Genomic DNA, 25418 nt, shown 5'->3' with positions numbered 1-25418 from the left:
TCAGCACTGAGTCTTCTTTATGGTCCAATTCTCATATCTGTACATAACTACAAGAAAAACCATAGCTTTGACTACATGGACCTCTGTTGGCACAGTGATGTCTCTGCTTTTTAATATGCTGTTTAGATTTGTCTAGGAGCTTTCTGGGTGGTGCTAGAACTAAAGAACATATCTGCCAGTAGAGGAGATATAAGAGACATCGGTTTGATTACTGAGTCAGGAAGATCCCCTGTAGGAGGAAATGGCAACCCATCTCAGAATTCTTGCCTGGAGAATGCCATGGATAGAGGAGCCTGGAAGGCTACAGTCCAGAGAGTCACAAAGAGTCAGACATGATTGAAGCGAGTAGCACGCACACACTAGGTTTGTCATAGCTTTGCTTCCAAGCAGCAAGCATCTTCTAATGTCATGCCTGCAGTCACCATCTTCAGTGATTCTAGAACCCAAGAGGATAAAATCTTTCACTGTTTCCACTTGTTCCCCTTCTATTTGCCATGAAGTGGCGTGATGGGACTGGATATCAAGATCTTAGTTTTTTTGAATGTTTAATTTAAGCTAGTTTTTCACTCTCCTCTTTTACCACATGAAGAGACTCTTTAGCTCCTCTTAGCTTTAGGTCATTAGAGTGGTATTATCCTCCTATCTAAGGTTGTTGCTATTTCTCCTAGCAATCTTGATTCCAACTTTCAACCTGGCATTTATGTATTCTGGATATGTTAAATGAGCAGGGTGACAATATGCAGCTTTGATGTATTCTTTTTTTAAACTCTGAACTAGTCTGTTGTTCCATGTCCAGTTCTAACTCTTGCTTCTTGACCTGCATACAGGTTTCTCAAGAGGCAGGAAAGGTGGTCTGGTATTCCCATCTCTTTTGAAAATTTTCCAGTTTGTTGTGATCCACATAATCAAAGGCTTTGAGTGTAGTCAATGCAACAGAAGTAGATATCTTTCTGGAATCCACTTGCTTTATCCACGAACCAAGAATGTTCAAAACTTCTGTATCATTGCATTCATTTTCCAGTCCTGTGGCCACTGCTGACTTTTCTAAATTTGCTGACATACTGAGTGCAGCACTTTCACAGATCATCTTTTAGGAATTGAAATAGCTCAGCTGGAATTTCATCACCTCCACTAGCTTTTTTTCATAGTAATGCTTCATAAGGCACACTTGACATCACACTCCAGGGTGTCTGACTTTAGGTGAGTAACCACACCATGTGGTTATCCAGGTCATTAAGGAATTTTTTTTTGTATAGTTCTATGTATTCTTGTCACCTGTTCTTAATCTCTTCAACTTCTGTTATGTCCTTGCTATTTCTGTCCTTTATTGTGCCTGTCTTTGCATGAAATGTTTCCTTGGTATCTTCAATTTTCTTTAAAAGACCTCTTGTCTTTCCTATTCTTTGCTTGCCTCTGCCTTCTTTGCACTGTTCAATTAAAAAGGCTTTCATATCTGTCCTTGCTATTCTCCGGAACTCTTCATTCAGTTGGTTATATCTTTTCCTCTTTCCTTTGGTTTTGCTTCTCTTTTCTCAGCTTCTCTTCTTTTCTCAGCTCAAACAACCAATTTGTCTTCCTCCATTTAATTTTCTTTGGGATGGTTTTGGTTACTGCCTTTGTATAATGTGATGAAGCTCTGCCCATAGTTCTTCAGGCATTCTCTACCAGATCTAGCCCCTTGAATCTATTAGTCACCTCATCTATATAATCATAAGGGATTTGATTAAGGACACACCTGAATGGCCTAGTGGTTTTCCCTATGTTCTTCAATTTAAGACTGAATTTTGCAATAAGGAGCTCATGATTTGAGCCAGTCAGCTCCAGGTCTTATTTTTGCTAATTGTATAGAACCTTTCCTCCTTCAGCTGCAAAGAATATAATTAACCTGATTTGGGTATTGACCATCTGATGACGTCCATGTGTAAAGTTGTCTCTTGTGTTGTTGGAAGAGGAAGTTTGCTATGACCAGTGTGTTCTCTTGAAAAAACTCTGTTAGCCTTTGCCCTGCTTCATTTTGTACTCCACGGTAAAACTTACCTGTCACCCAGGTATCTCTTGACTTCCTACTTTTACACTGCAATCCCCTATGATGAAAAGTACATTTTTGTTTGATGTTAGTTCTAGAAGGTCTTGTATATCTTCATAGAACTGATCAACTTCAGTTTCTTTAGTGTTAGTTGTTGGGACATAGACGTGGATTGCTGTGATGTTAAATGGTTGGCCTTAGAAATGGAGAGAGGCCATTCTGTCATTTTTCAGATTACACCCAAGTACTGCATTTCAGACTCTTTTGTTGACTACGAGAGCTACTCCAATTCTTCTAAGGGATTCTTGTAGCATTTTATTCAACTAGTTTCCTACTGATAAACTTGTTTTATTGGTATAAACTGTTACACAAGACTGCCTTTCATCATCAGTATATGTTTATTCTTTCAGTGGTGGAATGCTACCACATAACGTGAGTTTGCCACAGCTACTCTCAACATCCTAGTCATAGGCAAGGAGAACAAACACTGTTTAGTGATTGTATGACAAGATTTATAAAGACACATTATAAAAATATGGATGTGAGCAAAACTAGTCTTCCCTGGTAAGATATTTAAGAGGTTGATACAGTAATTGTTTTGAGGAAGGAGATATGAATTACTGGGGAGAGAGGCAGGGCTGCTTGCACCATTCTACTCCGAGGGGACACCACTGAAATAGGCCACAATGTCAGTGGCATGCACTGGAGTTAGCAGTGCAGTGGCCTGAGTGGGAAGGAGACATATCTATTATTCTACTTTCTGAATTTTCTAACATATACCTATATTAGCCATTCAGAAAAGTACTTATAAAGAAAGAAATGCCATCTGGAAATAATTTGAAATAAACTTTTTTTTCCCCTTTAAACAAAAATGATTGCCTTCAGACTATAACAATCAAAAGGACATTTTAATCTCTACTTAGGATTTAAAAGTAACCATTGGTATTGTATCGTCATAACTCTCTGGCAGATATCACATCAAAACTGGATGAATATATCAATATGTACCATCAAATATGAAAAAAAGTATTTTTTATTTCATCTAAGAATACTATTTCCCAATAATTCTCTTGTTTTAGACACAGAATCATTGGACACTATGCCCAGCTGCAAAACTGTATCTATCAAAGAAGAATTTACTTATGTAAACTGAACAGCCAAGGGATACAGTTAGGAGTAGGGGAAATGATTAAATGTAATTGGGTGAGATTTTTGGAAAGTTGTAACAGAAATGAATAGTTTACTGTCCTTCTCTGTGTATAGAAATTAGCATGAAGTGATGATTGGATGCTAAGTAAGCATCTTGTCATTTTGAAGATAAGCCCAGGTGCTAAAGACAATATAGCAGAAAAACAGATGAAGCCTTGGTCTCTGAAATGGAGTGTTCATACTAATCTTGAACTGCTTCAACTACATTTCCTTTTTATTTATGAAAATAAAGTCCCAGTTTAAGTTACCATAGTTAAGTTTCTGTGACTACTGACTGTACAAAATTCATACATGAGATAAGTGAAAATATAAAAATTATAATTCTGATGGGAGTAGTATTAAAAAATCATTTGTTTGGTTCCAAGTCATTAGGCAATTATTTTACTGCAAATGACACCTTAAAGCTTCCATTTCTTTTCTAACCTGCACCAGAAATGCTAATGATAGGTTCAGAAAGTAGGATTTTAAATCTCTAATGCTATTTCAAGTGTATTTTTGGTCTTCTCATTAGGTATATGATCATAAGGCTTTAAAGACACATAGTAAGGTAAATTGATGTGTACTCTCTTATGTTTGCATAGAAATAATATATATTTATGTTATATGTATTTAAAACTTCTCTGAAGGTAAACTCATGTTCAGAAAGCAATGATGCACCAGAATGGACTTTAAATGAACAATTTTACAATTAAATAATGATCCAGGCTTTAATCAAGAAGTTATAAGAAAAGAGAGAATAAAATTTGGTGAAAAAAATGTGAGAAAATACTTTTGTTTTAGGTGAAAGCATTTTATATAGAAATAAAAGGCCTTTTACTCCCACCCTTATTAGAATTACTTCCTGAAGCATTTATGAACCATATATATGTGTATTCTATATAAATATTTATATATATTCTATATATGTATATATTTATATATATTCTATATATATATTCCATACACATAAACCATATATATATATATTCTAGCTATATATATATATGAAAACAGGAACATTTTGTTGATTTATAGGAAATGTGCAAAATGGAAGAGTTGGAAGCATTTATGAACCATATATATATATTCTATATGTGTAGTCTATATAAATATTTATATATATTCTATATATGTATATATTTATACATATTCTATATATATATTCCATATATAAACCATATATATATATTCTAGCTATATATATATATATATATATATGAAAACAGGAACATTTTGTTGATTTATAGGAAATGTGCAAAATGGAAGAGTTGGAAATAACTTTGTAAAGCAGCCATCTCTGCCTGATCTGACACACTAGCCATGGGGATTTTGAGAGATTCCCAAAATGATGTTCTTTGCACGTCAAAGCAGAAAGTCCATCATCAACATCTGTCTCTATCCTTTGGAGGTTTTCACATCATTAGATTTATGAACTGACCTATCCAAGATCTTAAATAATAGTCTGTATAATTTACACTGCTTATATTACATATGGTTTTACTATCTTTTGATTCAGCAATTGCTTTACAACAGTATTTAATGACTACAATGTATAAAAAAGAATTCTTATATCTTCTTTATCTAAAGAAAACTACTTTTACATGGAAGTCACTTTCTTTGATCTCAGTGTCTTTTAGCAATAGGTTCAGGGCACCAGAAACATGCAGGGTGCAGATTTATATTTTCTCTCTTACACAAATCAAGTGCAGATTTATCAAGCTGTGAAATATATTAAGTTCATAGTGTTTTAACAAAGGGTTACCAAACCTCAAGAACCTGGTGCGATTCAAACTACTTTCAGATGTCCTTTTAATTATATTAAATGAAAGTTTGAGTTGGCTTTGATGCTTATGGGCAAACATCGAAATCTCTTGAAAGAGCTGCTAAAAGTACTCCCCGTTGCTGTAGTTAATATACTACATTGTATGCACACCACTAGGCAATTTATTCTAGCCACTTTAACAAGGATATCCAGCCTGACAGGCCACAAAGAATAGTATCACAAGTCAAGCAAAGCACAAATCATTAGAAGACTCAAAAACTTGTTTGACATGCACCACGGAGCTCTTTGTCACACAGCCAATTAAGTGACCAAACAAGGAACTTGAAAATACTCATTAATTTTTTCCTAGCAGTATAAATGGAGGTTAGAATCTTTTCTTGTCTCATCCACCAAAGGCACACAAGTAAAACTGGCATAATTCAATTTTCACTCTGTCAAAGGTGCAAGTAGCAACTTTGGTTCACAGAAAGTATGTATTAAAGACCAAAAAAAAAAAAAAAAAAAAAGAAAGCAATAGGTAGAAATGTTTATGTATCCAGGCTTTAGAATCTTTTAAAATTCATCAAATGTTGACATTACTTTTATCACTGAAAAGCTGTATTTGTGTTTCCGAGCAGTTTCAGCAGCACCTGACATCCTTTTCTTTTGTGTGAGATAAGAACTTGAGCTGACTCCTGGATGCCATTCTCTTCAGACCCTCCTCCTTCTTAAGGTGTTCTTTAGTCTCTGCTGCTGGTTACTCTTCCTCTCCCGGATGTCATCATATGACAGTGTCCCGGGTCTCAGCTCTAGATTCTCTCCTCTCTATACTCATTTCCTTGATAAACTCATCTAGGAAATGAAACGTTGACTGAAAATGCCACTCTAAGTGAAACATTGCTTTTGCTTTTGTTGTTTTCCAGTGGCTCAGTCATGTCCAACTCTTTGTGTTCCCAAGGACTGCAGCATGCCAGGCTTCCCTGTCCTTCACTATCTCCTGGAGCTTGCTTAAACTCATGTTCGTTGAATCAGAGAGGCCATCACATCCCATTTACTGTCATGCCCTTTTCCTCCTGGCTTCAATCTTTCCCAGAATCAGGGTCTTTTCTAATGAGTTGGCCCTTCGCCTCAAGTGGCTGAAGTACTGGAGCTTAAGTTTCAGCATCAGTCTTCTAATGAACATTCAGGATTGATTTCCTTTAGGGTTGACTGGTTTTTGAAACATTACTAAATGATTACTTCTAGCCTGACCGTTCAGCTAAATTTTAAGCTCATATACCTAAACTGCAAATTTACCATCAATATTGCATCTGATAAGAAACTTAACATACTTCTCAGTGAAGTTCTTTTCATGTTCCTCTCAAATTGGTCACAGATAGACCATTTCAGTAAAGGGCAAATTCATTCTCCCAGTTGCTCAGGCAAAACACTGTGGGTCACTCCATCATCTCTCTTTTCCAGACACTTCACCTTACAATCCCTTCAATTCAGTTCAGGTGCTCAGTCATGTCCAACTCTTTGTGACTCCATGAACCACAGCACACAGCCCTCCCTGTCCATCACCAACTCCTAGAGTCCACCCAAACCCATGTCCATTGAGTCAGTGACGCCATCCAACCATCTCATCCTCTTTTGTCCCCTTCTCCTCCTGCCCTTAATCTTTCCCAGAAACAGGGTCTTTTCCAATAAGTCAGCTCTTCGCATCAGGTGGCCAGAGTATTGGAGTTTCAGTTTCAACATCAGTCCTTCCAGTGAACACTCAGGACTGATCTCCTTTAGGATGGAATGGTTGGATCTCCTTGCAGTCCAAGGGACTCTCAAGAGTCTTCTCCAACACCACAGTTCAAAAGCATCAATTCTTTGGCATTCAGCTTTCTTTATAGTCCAACTCTCACATCCATACATGACCACTGGAAAAAACATAGCCTTGACTAGACAGACCTTTGTTGACAAAGTAATATCTCTGCTTTTTAATATGCTGTCTAGGTTGGTCATAACTTTCCTTCCAAGGAGTAAGCATCTTTTAATTTCATGGCTGCAATCACCATCTGCAGTGATTTCGGAGCCCTCAAAAATAAAGTGAGCCACTGTTTCCACTGTTTCCCTATCTATTTGCCATGAAGTGATGGGACCAGATGCCATGATCTTCGTTTTCTGAATGTTGAGCTTTAAGCCAACTTTTTCACTCTCCTCTTTCACTTTCATCAAGAGGCTCTTTAGTTCTTCTTCACTTTCTACCATAAGGGTGGTGTCATCTGCATATCTGAGGTTATTGATATTTCTCCTGGCAATCTTGATTCCAGCTCGCACTTCATCCAGCCCAGTGTTTCTCATGATGTAATCTGCATAAAAGTTAAAAAAGCAGGGTGACAATATATAGCCTTGACATACTCCTTTTCCTATTTGGAACCAGTCTTGTTCCATGTCCAGTTCTAATTGTTGCTTCCTGACCTGTATACAGGCTTCTCAAGAGGCAGGTCAGGTGGTCTGGTATTCCCATCTCTTTCAGAATTTTCCATATTTATTGTGATCCACACAGTAAATCCTATTTGTTCCGCTTTGAAAAAAAAAAAAACTTTAACCAGAAAAATTATTTGAGCATCCCATACTCATATCCTATTTTAAGTAGTTGTTATTGCCCAAATGGTTACCCTGTTTCAGCCCTTACTTTCCCTGCTATCATCTATTTTCTAATTTTAAAATGTATCAGACCATGTCATCCCTCTGCTCAGAAACCTGGAGTGGTTTCTTATCTGTCTATGAATAAAAGCTGAAGTCCTTACAAAGGTCTATCAGATCTGGGCCCTTGATGTCCTGTCATCCTTTTCTCTTTCACTTCATTCCAGTTGCATTGGCTTCCTAGACAACACAGGCATATTTCTACCTCAGAAACTTTCTGTTTTCTTTGCTAGAATGCATTTTCCTACATATCTTCACAGTTCACCTCTTCAGAGTTTTTCTCAAATGTCACCTCACCTCAGTGATGCATTTCTTGCTCTGTTTTTCTCCATAACATTTATTATCATCTCACATACCATATATGTACTGTTTATATTCTGCTACTAGATATTTCACCCTATGAGAGTGAACAGGCATTTTGACCTGTTGTGGGCCCTGCTGTTTTCCCAGTACTGAGAAGATTATTGCGCACATGTGCTCAACTAGTAATTCTTGAATGTTTTTGTTAACTACTGTGTGAGTTTTTTTTTTTTAACAGTTGAAGCTGAGATTGCTTTTACAGTGATGATATACCTAGGATACAGATTTTTAGTGAATAATGAAGGTGAAACAAACAAAATAAATAAATGAGTAAACTTTAAGTCCAAATAAAATAAAATAAGTAAAATCTAATAAAAAGAGAGCTTATTTCAAATACTTTGTAAGACTTAAGACATAGACTATCTACCTTTTAAAAAAATGAAAAATGGAAGGAAGGATGGGAAGAAGAGAAGAAACCAGATTTGTGTCTTTAAAAAAAAAATTGTAGCTATTTACTAATTGTTAAATCAGTTCTTGGCCTAACTATGCAAGTAATAGTGGTTTCCAAAGAATGACTCAAAAGATTCACATCAATAACGATGCATGTGTGCCCAGTCATTCAGTTGTGTCCAGCTCTTTGCAACCCCATGGACTGTAGCCTGGAAGGCTCCCCTCTCCATGGGATTTTCCAAGCAAGAATACTGGAGTAGGTTGCCATTTTCTCCTCCAGGGGATCTTTATGACCCAGGTATTGAACCCCCATCTCCCACATCTCCTACATTGGCAGGCAGACTCTATTACCATCAAGCAAGATTGACTATGAGCCTCCAGGGAGTCCACACCACCTATGGGATTTGGAGGACAAAGGAAACTGCCATAAAAATCAAAACATATTTCTTAACTAGGAAAATGTTCTGCTTTTAAAGCATTTAAAATGGAAAAAAATGAATGTCAGTAAATTTTAATAGTTCCTTCAAAAGAATATGAAATAAAAATTTATGCAAAATGCTTTTCACAGTGATGGTCACAATGCCTAATAAATGATTTATTCTTCATAATACATCACTGTTATTCTTAAGCATGGTGTTGAAGAAGCACTGGATGCACCAGGATAGAAGCATTAGTGCCATCAGTGTCAGCTGTGTGACCTAGTTCCAGTCATTGGATCTCCAGATTTCAATTCACTCATCTTCACCTCTATGGGCCCTCCTGGTAATAATATATATGGTAACTACTTAATATGCATATGGAACACAAGCCTTACTTGTCTTCTCTGGAATAAAACTTAAAACCCTCTTCTAAATGAATATATGCATTGTGTCTGGGATATGGTAATGATATTTTAATTTGACATATGTGAATACCTATATTTTAATAGTCAACAAAATTTTTAGGGTAATCTAAAATTGCAACTGAATAATGAAAAATAAAATATATTGGACTTAGTTTTTTTTATTTTCATTAAAATTCTTGATATAAAAGCATAATAAGTTTTAGGTGATTCATATATTATTTTAAAAAATCAAAGCAACTGACTTTTAATTGCTCACTTATAGATCAGTTATCATAGCTGACTATTGACAGTCCAGATTTCACTGTTACTGTGTGTGTGTGTGAAATAAAAAGTGGGAAGCAAGAAGTAATGAATGGATCTAGATAATTCATAAAATAGACACTGTACTTCTAAATAATTAAATGCTAAATGTATTTAGATGGTCAAAATCATATCTAGAAGAATATGTGCCCATGGAAAGGAAAAAAAATTAAGTATATTTAAATAAATTTTTTTTCAAATTTAGTGCAAAAAACCTTTCTAGCATATTTCATTCCTATTTCATAGGTAGCTTAGAATGTGCTCTGAACATAGAAATAATAGAGAACATACCTTTAAAAGCCAAATAGACTAAAGATTTAGGTATTATTCAGTCTAGAATTTCACAGAATAATGATCTATACAAAAGGAATAGAAATAATGTCATGTATTAGCAAGCAGAGCATTTCCACTTCACCAATATTCTGTTTGTATTTGGTCTTATCAGATGTTTGGTCAATAGCTGAAACATTTATTCATAGCCAGTCAATTATAACAACAGGAAATCAGCCATTGAATAAACTGTGCTATTAATTTTCCATCAGAGATTCTTATTTGAATGACCATGCATTTCATAGATTTAAATATTGAAAGGCTAAGTCTAATTATTTCCAAGGCCCCATTAAAGAATAACATAGATTGTAATCAAAAACAATCCTAATATTGCTCAAAAATGATCCTCAGCTTTCAATTCTGAAGAGTACTTCATTTTTTCTATCTATTGCACACACTAAGAAGTCTATATACATAAACCTCCCAAAGTAATTTCTTTTCCAAAATATTATAAAAACCTGAACAGTTTCTTATATACAACGGTTCATTATTTTGTAAGAAAAAATACAAATTAAAAGGTTTTCTTCCTAACCTCTGTTATGCAGATTTTTCCCCCCTTTTAAATGACTGTCTCACACAATGCCCTTATTGTGAATAAACGGATACAGTTTAACTTCTGGATTACCAATGTGAGAAATAGTAACTTGGGTCTTGAGGACATCCTTCTTTACAAATGTAGTTGACCTTCCCTTTTAAACATGCTGATATATCCACATAGGGAATAAAATTTACAGCTACACAGTTTCATATTTTTCTTCCTTCTGATAAAGTTAACTTGTATATTGGAACCCACAGAATGGAAGCTGCCTCAGTAGCTGGGCCCATATCACAAATCTAAACCTGCATTTATGGGAAATGACTGTCAAGGAGCCAATCACAACCCTCTAACCCAGCTCACTTTACCCTAGAAAACTGGATCTGCTAGCTTTATAAGGAAATCCCTAATTTCCTTTGCTTTGTTTTGAGTTGTCTCCATAAAACTAACTCTTGCCCAATATCCTTCCGGAAGAGTGTGCTACTGACGGTGAGGCACTGACTCTGGCAACCCATGGATTGATTTACCTTGAATCAAGCAGAGTGAAGTCATTACTAAATTATTTTGTCATTTGACCTTGCCTCCCTTCCTTTGTTCTTTCCTTCACCTCTCTCCTCTCTTCTCTCTCCTATCTTCTGACATCCACGCCCTTCTTTTCCTTCTAAAAATAACTGTGAAGTTTGCTTCAGGGATTCCTTTCCACAAGAACTCATAAACATAGAAACTCTTTTTTTTAAAAAATCCTGCTTAGAAACAAATTACAACATGTTAATTGAAACATTCACTTTGGGATTCATGTGCTTATAATGAGTGAAAGAATAAAACCATTACAGCATGTCTTGATCAATTTGGTACAGAAGTATAACATTCCAAGTATCCTGGAACTGTTGTCTCATTTGATTGTCATTTCTGGATGACTTGTTACTCAAATATTAACTAGATCAATATATGAATGAAATGTTTTCATAGCCCCCTCTGAAGAAATTGGAGATTTATATATTATATCCAACTCACCTTTCAATGATGATCAAAATTCTCACACCGAAGTTGCATCTCTTTGCTAGTCTATGATCTTCTTGTATGAAAGAGCACTATCACTGTCAAATTTCTTTTTAGCACATGCCCTTTCATATAGCTTTCCATTCCCACCCTCTATGCCCTCCCTGAAATTCTTCAAGTTCAATACGTTATCATCTTTCTGTCAGATTCCCATACAAGCTATTGCCAACAGAGATAATTTAACAACTTAACACATTTATAAAAACGCAGAAAGTACCTGGACATAGGCTCTGCAAGAGCGCTCTCTTTTCTGAAGCTGAATCCATTAAGACAGCAGATTAAACACAGAATAGAAAAAACAAATTAGTGACAGAAGAAAACAAGAAAAATAAAAGAACACATCTACACAAACACCTTATTTTGTTGTGCACTACTTCTTAGAAGAGAATGACAGCTAAGCAGCAGCAAAATGTCAGCATTGGCTTGAAAAATAGTAACCAATACTTTTCCAGAACCCAAGTGATAACTGGATGGTATAAAGCTGTTAATGATGGAAAGAAATTTTAGAATAAATTTAGTAGAAGTTAGTAAAAATCAATATACTTTATTTTTTTGACATGATTCATTTCATATGAGGTTAGTTATTAACTTGTGGGCCACAGATGAAGACGTGTGAAGTAAGTAAATTATGTCAAGAATTTGAAACCCATTTTTTTTAAAGATAGTAAATTGTCTGTGGTTTAAAGATAATTTAGATAGTTAATATGTACCACAAACCATTTGTTCATACATATAAAAAGTTCTATTTATTGATAAAATAGAAATGCATATTCATTTGACTCATTGATTCTAAGAGACAAATACCAAGAGATAAGTAATTTCTGATTAAAAGAATGTGATTAATCTTCTGATTTATCTCTGTTTTTATTTCTTGAAGAATTTCTTTTAATGGTTTTGACCAAAAGATTTTACATATTTTAGAAACGTTTGTAGAGTAGCAAGACTTGTTTATTTGTTTACATACAGAATGATGTTTTTCTGGGAAAAAGATTAACAGCAACTCATATTCAGTACCAAATATTTTTTTCCTGGTGATAAAATGAATAATTAATACATATATTTATTCAGTTTAAATAAATGACTGCAAATTTTATAAATTAGATTATAGTTTTCCTCCTCTTCTAGTATTTTTTTTCCTTCAGTAGCCTTGATTGTTGAAGGAGAAAACTACCCATTTTTAAGAAGCAGTTACTCTGATACCTTTAGTGTGGCTAATACTCTCCCAACTTTAATTCATACATTCTTCAATGAGCATAGAGTAGTTACTCCTCTAAAGAATTAAATGAGTAATGAGTACAAGTAAATTGCCAGTGTTGTCACTGGATCACTGACTAGCGTCTTGGTTTAAAAGCTCTCTAAACTCTCCAGTATTTCAAAGTGGAACACAATCGACTTGTACCGAGATGACTTTGCAAATCTGTTGGGTTATAACTGCTTCAGGGAACAGTGGGAATCACAGGAAATGGTAGCAAGCCAGGAAGCATGTGAATAACCTTTGCCATTCCATCTCTTTACCCCATCATGCAAATTAACATATGACAAACCACATTATATAAACAACTGAAAAGAGCCAAATAAGAAACAAAAGAGAGCATTAAAAAGCTTCACAAATGGAAATTTGCCCATTATGTAGTTATTTGATATTCAGACTAGGCAAGCTGATTAGCTGTAGCCTGTTAGAATGTGACATTAATTGCCAGCTTTACCTGATATTGCCAGACATCAACATCATTTTTAAATAAAGATACAAAATATTCTATAACAAGTAGTGTTATGGATATGTAGCATTAATAGAAATTACTACTTCTAGTACATTATAATAACAATAGCTGGCAGCGATATTCATTAACAGCATCCAGTAAACCTTGGTAAAATCACAGCATGCCCAGATTACATAGACAGCTGTGGATTATATTCTGTCAGGGGCTGGGCTGAGATTCTATCATGGATGTGAGTGACAAAAATAACTCCTTTTCACTTAGCATGAAAATAACGAAAAAAAAACACCCTTAGTAATAAATTCTAACTGATAAAATTGAATCTGTTTTTTGAGGATGAAGTTGCAGAAAAAACTGCTAGATAAAATATCTAGCTTTTTCTTTTCTTTAATGTCAAACAATCATCATTTAAAAAATGTCTTCCATCTCATGAGACTCTTAGTCAAATAAGACAGGAAAGAAATAAACATAACAAAGACCACTCTGTAAAGTTATTTTTTCATTCTAAAGGGGAATATTCATTCAGTGAATTCCACAGGATATTAGTCTGTTGCTGCCAAATTCTTGCTGTTTGAAGTATCCCTGATATTAAGATTATCCCTGATATTTAAGGCCTTAAAATCCAGTTTCAATAACTGATCATCTTTATTACAAAAATGCCATTAAGAGAATATATGGCAGCGATTCTATTATCTTTTCACAACGTGAAATTTTGTTACATAAATGATACTCCTTATAAATATATATAAAACATATTTTATACACTTAAATACAATGCTTATATCTGTATAAGTTATGTACAAAATTTTTACATATGTGTATATAATGTATATAAACATACATTGTAGATTTATAGCTGTAAATTAAAACACATAAAATTCCTTAAAATTTAAAAATATTTTTATTACTTATAATTCAAAGTTGTTGAAACACATTAAAACCTATTAAGTTATAATGGTAGTGATGCAAAATAAGTTACTTAAAAATCAAAAGGAAAATTAAAACAAATGCTTTGTCTAATGAGCTTTTAAATGTGATATGAATTAGGTTAAATTATTTTTTTAATCTATAATATAATGAACTGATAATGTATTATGTATATCTTTTCTCACTGTTATTTTCTAAATTTCTCTTTATTGATTAGATATTTGTTTTACTGTTAATCATATTAATAAAGGCTTGAAAGGGGGAAAAAAAAAGAAATAAAAGAAGTGGCATTTATCTATATTAACCATATCAGAATTTAGCATCCAGAACAGGATTCTACAGAAAATGAATTATAATTCAAAATATATTTAAAGAGATTATGATTTATTGTTCCTTAGATTGAAAGTCAAATAAGGGCATTATAATGAGACAGTGAAGTGAATTGAATATAGCTAGCAATTTTCTTTAGAATGATCTAATTTTACGGAAAGAGAGAAATTAATCAGGGAAGTCTCACTGATTTTACTACAACTTTAAAGATGCATGTAACTAAGGTCCTTACCTTGTTCAAACTTCGTGCAGCACTATCTTTTCCACCTGGAGTCAAGTTCCGGAGTTGTACATCTAGGAGGCCTACCAACTGATCCATGGCCCGGACAGAATAAGTGATATCTCCAGCATTCAAATGATTTCTTGTCTGTTCAGCCAGTTCTCTAGCAATGTTGGCAGCTGTCTCTCCAGATTTCAACTACAATTTTGAAAACAGAACAAAAAGGAAAGAGATCTTAAGTAATTTTACTGGCTTCTTTGGACAATTGTTCTTGCATATGTTATAACCATTGAGGTAAGTAAGTTATTAAACTCCCTCTTTATTTGGTACACATTCCCTGAGTTTTCCTGCTAATCCATTATTTTCTTTAATAACTAACTTTAAAGTCATGCCTTTAGGAAGCTCCTCTTGAGGAATCTAACTTCTGGAAATGATTCTCAATTTACCCATCTGAGGGGTTAAGTCTAAGGTTTGCCCAGTGATCTTTCTCTATGCATTTCTAAATTGAACATTGATGAGTTTGTGTTGTGAACAACTGTGTTCTCAGAGAACAATACAAATTTTCCATTATGTCTAGTTTAACACTTAGTTCACAAGGAATACTCACTGTCTGCTAAACTCTGTGAAAATGTAATTCCAAATAAAAACTCTGCTATTTAAAATGGTCTTCATCTTCTTACTAAGAGATTTCACCTCCCATGTACTTGGTAGCAAACTGTTGCTTAGATTCTATCACTTTCCTTCTCTCAAACTACGTGCTGATTTTTTAAGTATATTCTATAAGAATTGTTCAAATTGTCAACAATCCAAAGATGTTAAAAGAGATAAAACTTATATGCTACGATCACTTGAACAAATTTGACAGCTCTGGGTAATAAGAAGATAGGAATATATACTAATTTGTAAGGAAGGCCTGTAAAACTTTTTTTTAAAAAGGTAAATAAGTGTAATTTTCCAAGTTATCATGTCCTTGATCTTTTTAAAAATTAAACTAAAGTACAATTATAACACATTTATGCAATTTAGATATAGGTATGCAATGTAAAAATAATGAGGGTCTCTTCTTTTGACTCTATACATTCCCACTTTCTAGAGATTGTTAATGGTTTGGCATATATCTTTTCTAATTCTAGTCTGCCCTACTATTATTTATACAAAAGTGTCATTATTTAGAACATTTTCTTTTCTTCTCTTTTTCTGTTTTTAACAGTCTGATATAGAATTTAGGATCACAAACAGAAAGGGCTTCTCTTTGTAAGGCTATCTTCCTAATCAATATTCAGAAAGCTGTAAGGGGAACAGCTTTCAAAACTCAAACTGGTTACCACTATTAATGCAGGGATACTTAATATATTTGTAGCAGGACTAAATGTTAAAGAAATAAATGAATAAATTGGAGCAACTGGAATACCTAAATTGTTAACAATCACATTCTTAAGTTTATAGAAAATCCTAATTCAAATACGCAAAAATAGCTTAGTAACCAAGTGTTGGCAAAGATTTGTATAAATGCATATGACAATCATAAACTACTACTGGATGTGTATATTTGTATACTTCCTATGTAAATTACATTTAATATGTCTATTAAACTCTGAAATGTGAAGACTGTATAAGACAGAGATTTTTCTTATCACTATCAGCCGTAAGAAAATAATCCCACTGTTACGAAAGGGAATGTTCAAATATATTCATTCCAGCTTGCTTATAATAGAAAACAAAATGGATTATATCTGTGCAAAACTGGACATATATATAAAAATTATGGAATACTATACAACAGCTTTGTAATAAAGAGAACAATACTGTTAACATCAATCTTCAACATGTAATACTGACTTAAAATAAATGCAAGTATAAAAATTATAAATATATACTAATATATATAGGCATGGTATTTGTGAAATATGAATATTACTTGAGTAGCATATAAACATGCTATGAAAAATAAATATTACATGTAGATATTTGTGTGTTTATATGTATATGTGTATGTTTAAAAACATAGGACAAAATTGAAAGATAGAAATCGAAAGAAGAATCATTTTGCTCAATGCTTAAATTTTACAAGAATATATATTGTAAGAAGAATATGTTAAAGTATTATATAGTTAATTGGTACTTTTTAAAAACCTTTAAAATGAAAAAAGACAGAAATACCTGCACTAAGTTTATTGAATGTGTAAAATATCAGGGCCTGAAAAACTAAGATGCTTGTAACACCAAATGGAATATATTATAAGGTTCAAGGATAAATGTGTAACAAAGTCAATGTAGATCAAAGTAGCATTCATGACCCACTGATGGATCATGAAAGTACTTTGAAGCAGTCACAAAATGATATAAATGTGATTATAATTCATATATTTAATCATTATATACAATTTAGAGCTATTTACTGGGAATCTATTAACTCACTTAATGATTTATAAAATTCACTATTCATTAATTAAATTGGTAAAATGCTAGTATTCACAAAGTGTTCAGATTCAGCATTCCATCAATTAAGTCTGAACACCTGATACAATTGCTTAGCAATGTTACAAAACCCCTGTGCACATGAGTATCCAGACAGCTGGAGTTCCTATAATATCCCAAAAGAATATTCTTTTAATCAGTGCACCATGCACAGAGTCTTGCATTTGCTATCATGTTCCATCTATGCTAGTCTCATAAAAATGAACATATTTGTGAAATTACTATCGTTTTACTTTGTTAAGCACTGTGCTCTTGTGTAATTGTTTTATTACCATTGTTACTATTATCATTATTATTGTATTGTTTTCTTCTATGTCTTTATTACCACATAGTACTTTTTCTATGAGAAAATGTAAAGGCATATGCACCTCTGGAGTCTCGTGATTCAGTTAAATGAGCCCTTTTGGAAAAAGGCTGGGATCTACTAGAATAAGTAATAGGCTTTAGCACATTATCTTCAAAACTAAAGATTCAAGTAATGACTTTCATTACAGCTATCAGGGAACATTATAAAAAGAAAAATTAATTAACAAACAGAAAAAAATAATAGGTATTTTCATTCAATTTTTTTGGTTCTGGGTAGTTGTACAAACTTTGTTTTCAACATTAATTATTATAATATTGGGATAGGACATGATAAGATAAAAAAGAAGGCTATATAATTCCCTAATATAAAAATTTAAATTTTTTTTTGAAATACAGTAATGAAAAAGCTGAAAATATAGATGACAAGTCAAAATATAACTGTTTTCAACATAAAAGATAATGATGTTGCCAATGTATGTGTCAATGACAGATAGTATGTTGTTGCAAATGCTGAATCAAATACAAAAATCATCAGTAATTTATCTTGAAAGTAGTTATGTTTTTGCATTCAAGAAGTATTTATGAATTTATGAAGAATAAATCAAATTAATTCCACAAAAGAAGTCTGGAACTCAAAGTTCACTAACAAGAAAGCTGCAACAGAAAAAAAAAAAAAAGTACAGATAAGTTATAAAAAAAGTTTAAAATAAAAATGTGAAAACCATATTTAAAGTAAAATAAAAATGGATATAACTAGTTATTTATTATGATCCCTGCTTCCTCTTAAAATTGAAGAAACTGTAGTAGTAATATTTAAAAAGTTTTAAATATTAAAAATTAAAAAATGATTTCATTCACTTAACAATCATTTGGACACTTATTTCCTAAAGAAATAAAGTAAAACGTTACATGTAGTTTTGCTCACATTCAGGAACCTCACATTCTACTGCTTGGTATGCGGGGTACATAAAAGCAGATGGTATTAATTCAAAAATGCAATTATAAGGTAATTTCTGTGAGGTTTTATGGGAATATAGTACAGGGGTAATAAAGACCTGGAAACTAGGTAAGAAAGCAACAGAAAATATCAAATAAGTTGAAAGTTAACAGACAAGTTGAGAGTGACCCAGTAAGATAAAATTCTGATGGGGACTGTGGAGAGAGCCAAGAGGATGCTATATAAGTAAGTGAACTCTAGAATAACCATGTTTTGGGAAGATAGGGTACTAAAAGTGGACAATAAATTTAAAAAATATTTTATACCTTCAGAATTCAATCTGCTACCAACATAGAAATTGTGTATATGTATACATGTACATATGTATATATAGTCATACATATATACATACAGTTTTAAAGAATAAAACATTTCTATTTATAATTTCAAAAACTGTTCTATCATTCTATATGTTCATTTGTTATTTAACCACAATTTGAATTTCTATGAATAACACTATACTAATGTCTGGGGATAAAATGGTAAATAAAGTGGTTTCACATAATAAAAGAGCTATTAATAAATTAACTGCACAATTATTTAATTTTAATTTTTTTGAATTTAATCCAGAATCCCAGTGCAGCGGATCAAATCTAAAGACAGCTTTTTTTTTTTTTTTTCTCGTTTATTTTTGGCTGTGCTGGGTTTTCGTTGCTGCTTCCCGACTTTCTCTCGTTGCCAAATACAGGCTTCTCCTTGTGGTAACCTCTCATGTGGAGCACAGGATCTAGGGTGTTCAGGCTTCAATAGTTGTGATGCATGGGCTCACTAGTTGCAGCTCACAGGATCCAGAGTGCGGGCTCACTAGTTGTGGCACATGGGCTCAACTGCCCTGACACAGGTGGGACCTTCTCAGACCAGGAATTGAACAGGTGTCTCTTGCATTGAAAGGTGAATTCTTAACCACTGGACCACCAGGGAGGCCCTAAAGGCAGTTTAGCCTGGTGTCTGAAGTTAGGGAATAATTTAGGAAATACTTCTCTGAGAAAGAATGTTTAATCTGAAGAGAAATAGAAAAGAGAAAATTAGGTTGGGATGAGGATAGGGGCTTCTAGGCAGAGAGAGAAGCTTTTAGGAAAGAGGTGCAGGGAGACTTAAGGGCACTGCACGAAGAGTACTTGTTACTGGGGTTCAGGCAGCTGGAGAGCTGAGCAGGAGCAGAGCAGCAGTACTGCTTGAAAGGCATGATGATGATTTTGGGAAACTGTGCTAAGAGCAATGTGAAGGTATTAAAGAATCTAAATAGCAGTGGTCTCCTCAGGCTTATATTTCAAACAGAACTCAGTGGAATGGATTAGAGGGTTCAGGAGTGAGTGAAAGGGGACCTACTATGAAGCTAACACAGTAGAAAAAGCTGTTGTGGATTAGGGTTGGAGCAGCATGGAACATGAAGTGGCCTGATTTGGGAGAGATTTACAAGTACAGACAGGCTTACTCTCTGATTGGATGTGTGAGTGAAATGAGAGAGAGGCACCAAGAGTCTTTCCAGGCTTCTTGTTAATGGCAGTGGTGCCATCAATTGGATTCTCTCATAGCTACTATTCTTCGCAGCCAAAGATAGAGAAGCTCTATACAGTCAGCAAAAACAAGACCAGGAGATGACTGTGGTTCAGAGCATGAATTCCTTCTTGCCAAATTCAGACTTCAGTTGAAGAAAGTAGGGAAAACCACGAGACCATTCAGATGTGACCTAAATCAAATCCTTAACAATTATGCAATGGAAGGGAGAAATAGATTTAAGGGACTAGATCTGATAGAGTGCCTGATGAACTATGGATGGAAATTTGGGACATTGTACAGGAGACAGGGAGCAAGATCATCCCCCAAAAAAAAGAAATGCAAAAAAGCAAAATGGCTGTCTGAGGAGGCCTTACAAATAGTTGTAAGAAGAGAAGTGAAAAGCAAAGGAGAAAAGGAAAGATATGCCCATATGAATGTAGAGTTCTAAAGAATAGCAAGGAGAAATAAGAAAGCCTTCCTTAGTGATCAGTGCAAAGAAATAAAGGAAAACAACAGAATGGGAAAGACTAGAGATTTCTTAAAGAAAATTAGAGATACCAAGGGAACAATGCAAAGATGGGCTCAATAAAGGACAGAAATGGTAGGGACCTAACAGAAGCAGAGATATGAAGAGTTGGCAAGAATACACAGAAAAACTATACAAAAAAGATCTTCATGACCCAGATAATCACGATAGTGTGACCACTCACCTAGAGCCAGACATCCTGGAATGTGAAGTCAAGTGGGCCTTCGAAAGCATCACTACGAACAAAGCTAGTGGAGGTGATGGAATCCCAGTTGAGTTATTTCAAATCCTAAAAGATGATGCTGTGAAGTGCTGCACTCAATATGCCAGCAAATTTGGAAAACTCAGCAGTGGCCACAAGACTGGAAAAGGTCAGTTTTCATTCCAATCCCTAAGAAAGGCGATGCCAAAGAATGCTCAAACTAATGCACAATTGCACTCATCTCACACGGTAGTAAAGTAATGCTCAAAATTCTCCAAGCCAGGCTTCAACAGTACATGAACCATGAACTTCCAGATGTTCAAACTGGTTTTAGAAAAGGCAGAAGAACCAGAGATCAAATTGCCAAATCTGCTGGATCATCAAAAAAGCAAGAGAGTTTCCGAGAAACATCTATTTCTGCTTTATTGACAATGCCAAAGCCTTTGACTGTGTGGATCACAGTAAATTGTGGAAAATTCTGAAAGAGATGGAAATAATAGACCACCTGACCTGCCTCCTGAGAAATCTGTATGCAGGTCAGGAAGCAACAGTTAGAACTGGACATGGAACAACAGACTGGTTCCAAATTAGGAAAGGAGTACGTTGAGGCTGTATATTGTCACCTTGCTTATTTAACTTGTATGCAGAGTACATCATGAGAAACACTGGGCTGGATGAAGCACAAGCTGGAATCAAGATTGCTGGGAGAAATCTCAATAACCTCAGATATGCAGATGACACCACCCTTATGGCAGAAAGTGAAGAAGAACTAAAGAGCCTCTTGATGAAAGTGAAAGAGGAGAGTGAAAAAGTTGGCTTGAAGCTCAACATTCAGAAAACAAAGACCATGGCATCCGTTCCCATCACTTCAAGGCAAATAGCTGGAGAAACAGTGGAATCAGTGGCAGACTTTATTTTTTGAGGCTCCAAAATCACTGCAGATGGTGATTGCAGCTATGAAATTAAAAGACGCTTGCTCCTAGGTAGAAAAGTTATGAACAACCTAGACAGCATATTAAAAAGCAGAGACATTACTTTGCCAGCCAAGTTCCATCTAGTCAATGCTATGGCTTTTCTAGGAGTCATATATGGATGTCGGAGTTGGACTATAAGGAAAGTTGAGCGCCAAAGAATTGATGCTTTTGAACTGTGGTGTTTGAGAGGACTCTTGAGACTACTTTGGACTGCAAGGAGATCCAACCAGTTCATCCTGAAGGAAATCAGTCCTGAATGTTCATCGGAAAGACTAAATGTGAAGCTGAAACTCCAATACTTTGGCCACCTGATGCGAAGAACTCACTCTTTGGAAAAAGACCTTGATGCTGGCAAAGATTGAAGGCGGGAGGAGAAGGGGAGGACAGAGCATGAAATGGTTGGATGGCATCACTGACTCAATGGGCGTGAGTCTGAGTAAACTCTAGGAGTTGGTGATGGACAGGGAGGCCTGGAGTGCTGCAGTCCATGGGATTGCAAAGAGTCGGACACAACTGAGTGACTGACCTGACTGACTGATAGCTACTATGACTTTAAGGTTCAAGTTCAGTTCAAAGTTTGCTTATTCAGACCATGCCTGCATGAAACATATTCTTTCCAGTGGCATCCCGAAGCTACTCTTTTTTCAGATTGTCCTATTTATTTCACTCACCACAGTTATTATTATCTTATTTCCATACAAAAATATACACATATCTTACATCTGCCTCAAGTCTTCTATGCAAAGAAGCAAGACTGAAATAGTTATTTCGCTTATTCTAGCTTAAAGACATCATTACAATGTCTATCTCTAACAATTCTTTTAATAAATTCTGCTAAAATTATTCCTCAGAAATAAGTACATGCATACTGAGAAATCTTATAAGTTTTGTGAGGATTAGTAAATTAATGCCTGTATTGAAATGGTGGGATTATACCTAAGGCTTGAATAGGGGAGGGGAAATCCTGCTGCTGTAGTTAAGGATAATAATTATGACAGAGATGGATACTATTTGCATTTCAAATTTTGACACAAGAAAAAACCATTTTATTTGAAATAAGCTTTGACATTTCATGGGATTTTATACAGCAAACATTAATTAGGTGGCAAAGCAATTCATGGAGGAGTTACAGTGTTTAAGTACAAAGCTACCATTTCTTTGAAAGATCTACCTATTTTTCTATGAATCTGAGTCAAGTGGGTTTATAGACGATAAAATGCCTCTACCTTACAATTGAATGTAGGCTAATTAAGCTTGAAGATATGGAAATGCCACAAATCTCTGATAAAATTAATAAGCAATTTACTTTTATTCCATAGTAGATCTATGGGTGCTAAAAGAATGGTGAAATTAAGATCTGGGTACAAGATTCAACCACAGTTCCAGAACAAACGGTTGGTTTATTTTGTACTGTAACCTGAACCTGGGGCTTCCCATGTTTTGCTAGTGGTAACGAATTCACAAATGCAGGAGACATAAGAGGTGTGAGTTCAATCCCTGGGTCGGGAAGATCCCCTGGAGAAGGGCTTGGCAACACACTCCAGTATTCTTGCCTGGAGAATCTCCATGGACAGGAGCCTGTGGGGCTACAGTCCATAGGGTTGCACAGAATTGGACATGATTGAAGCAACTTAGCATGCACATAATATAAAACAGCAACACCATTTCTAGATCTACACATCCTTCTTTAGAAAATGCAGGAAGAACCTTACATTATCTCAAAATCTGTCAGTAACTTGTGTGCAGACAAAAGAAAAGATACTTTAGTTTGCTAGAAACAGAAAGACTATTTCCCAGTAACAATTCAGGTGTTTCTTTTGCATATAACACTTGGACCAGTTAATGAAGTAGGAGGCAGATCTCACTTTACATGGAAATATTATAAATATGGAGGGTCTTCACATTTATAATTTCATAGTTTTCAACTGAAAAAAAGATATGAGGGATTATAAAGTACAATGAATTCTTTACAGATATGCAAAAATAGAAAATATAAACTCCGTTTTGAAGACTTGAATCCAAGCTACAGGTCAAACTAAAGCCAGAGATTATGATTTCAGTTGAACAGTCTTTGAGAAAGGTGAGAAAATCAGATATTTCATCACATGTATCTGAGAAGGCAGAGCTCTAAACTAATTTGTTGGCTTTCATAAACAGGAAAATGTTTTTAAAACATTAATTTCAAGATGTGTGTACTCAGCTTCACTATCTAATCTTTTTATCCAATCATCTATTTATCTTTGTATCTACCTTTCTGTCCACTTGCCCATTCATTTATCCACTCACCTATCAATTTCTCCTTCCTTCTCTGCTCCTACACTTTCCTGTTGCTGCTGAGGTAAATTTTCCTTTTTGTATTTTGCTTTTCCTTTCTACACAAATTTGGCTTCTTATTAAATCTCATGTCTATGAAAGTATTATTGCCAGCATTTAACAAATTTCTTCTGACTTTAAAGGCTTACATTTTCTTCAGTGAAATGTAATCTACTCTATAATACCACTCAAAATTTAATCTATCATTTCACCCGTATATAAGTGGCCTGACTTCATTTGTGAATCACAAAACCATCAAGATTCTGTGCTTGGTTCTTCCCTCCTTGCCTGACTGCAGGAGGAAAAAAACACAACTCATTTCTTAAGAAAAATGATAATGTTTGCTTTTTTCCAACTAAAGTAAGCACTGTGATCCATTTATTTATTCCTATTTGCAACCTACAGTGGTACCCACAAACTTGGGTAGGGGAAACTGAATATACTTCTCAAATGAGAGAATCACTCCCTCTTTTTTTTTCCCCCATCTATACTGTTATTGGGGGTAAACAGTGTTCCTCTACTTTAAAAATTCTCAGAACTACAGTGAGTAGAGGAGGGGAGGAATAAATCAGATACCTATTTCACTTTAAGTTTTTCAACATGGCATAAAACATAAGAAAAATGGGGAGGTCAGAGCAGAGGAAAGAGGATGGAGCAGGAGAAAGGAAGGAGGGAAGAGAGAGACAGTGAAGAGAGGAAGAGGAGGATGAGAAAGGGAGGACGGGTGAGAGAAGCAAAGAAAACCTGAACTCTGCTGGATACTTTCCATTTCTTAAGTCAGGGAAGACCACTTTCCATCCTCCTCCATCCTTTTCTCTATCTTAGGAAATGGACTTAACAGGATATGTTTAAGACATCTCTCCCTCTGGCTTTTGTTTGGGTTTGGCTAGTGGAGAGGCTCAGAGAAGGCAATGGCACCCCACTCCAGTACTCTTGCCTGGAAAATCCCATGGGCGGAGGAGCCTGGTAGGCTGCAGTCCATGGGGTCGCAAAGAGTCCGGACACAACTGAGCGACTTCACTTTCAATTTTCACTTTCATGCATTGGAGAAGGAAATGGCAACCCACTCCAGTGTTCTTGCCTGGAAAATCCCAGGGATGGGGGAGCGTGGTGGGCTGCCGTCTATGGGGTCGCACAGAGTTGGACATGACAGAAGCGACTTAGCCGCAGCAGCAGCAGTGGGGAGGCTGGGCAGGTGAAGCCAGTTAAGAGGTGTGGGGTGGGTGAGATCAGAATATTTATTCCCCTAGATCTTTTCTGAAAAGTCGCCTGAGGCTAGGAAGCATCTCTTGTCTAGAGGTCATCTTTCCTCTCAAAGACACTCTGTTACCAATTTTCCATCATTCCTTTGATCTGGCAACCATAGGCCTGGGGTTGGGAAAAGCTCCATCCGGGTTCCTAGCATTGGAATTCCTCTTAATCCCTTGCAGTTCACCTTTGTTCCCTCAATACCA

The 25418-nt window shown here is 35.1% G+C and overlaps 1 protein-coding gene across 12 annotated transcripts in view; it reads right to left on the bottom strand.

Annotated features, from left to right (window-relative positions):
* The window catches only part of ADGRL3 (adhesion G protein-coupled receptor L3), a 936369-nt gene that overhangs the window by 151066 nt on the left and 759885 nt on the right, over positions 1-25418 (bottom strand). For 7 of the 12 annotated variants that reach the window (XM_070292434.1, XM_069593110.1, XM_069593111.1 and 4 more), the window contains 2 exons: positions 14681-14866; positions 11691-11729 (listed from right to left, as the gene is read on the bottom strand). In XM_070292434.1, coding sequence (XP_070148535.1) covers positions 11691-11729; positions 14681-14866 — 225 coding nt within the window. The remainder of the gene's footprint in view (positions 1-11690; positions 11730-14680; positions 14867-25418) is intronic. The other 5 variants (XM_069593112.1, XM_069593114.1, XM_070292431.1 and 2 more) reach the window with 1 other exon arrangement.

The sequence above is a fragment of the Ovis canadensis genome, chromosome 6 (genome assembly GCF_042477335.2).
Source record: "Ovis canadensis isolate MfBH-ARS-UI-01 breed Bighorn chromosome 6, ARS-UI_OviCan_v2, whole genome shotgun sequence".
Classification (NCBI taxonomy): Eukaryota; Metazoa; Chordata; class Mammalia; order Artiodactyla; family Bovidae; genus Ovis; species Ovis canadensis.
Note: the sequence above shows the minus strand (reverse complement) of the source record. Positions and strands in the feature narration are given on the sequence as shown.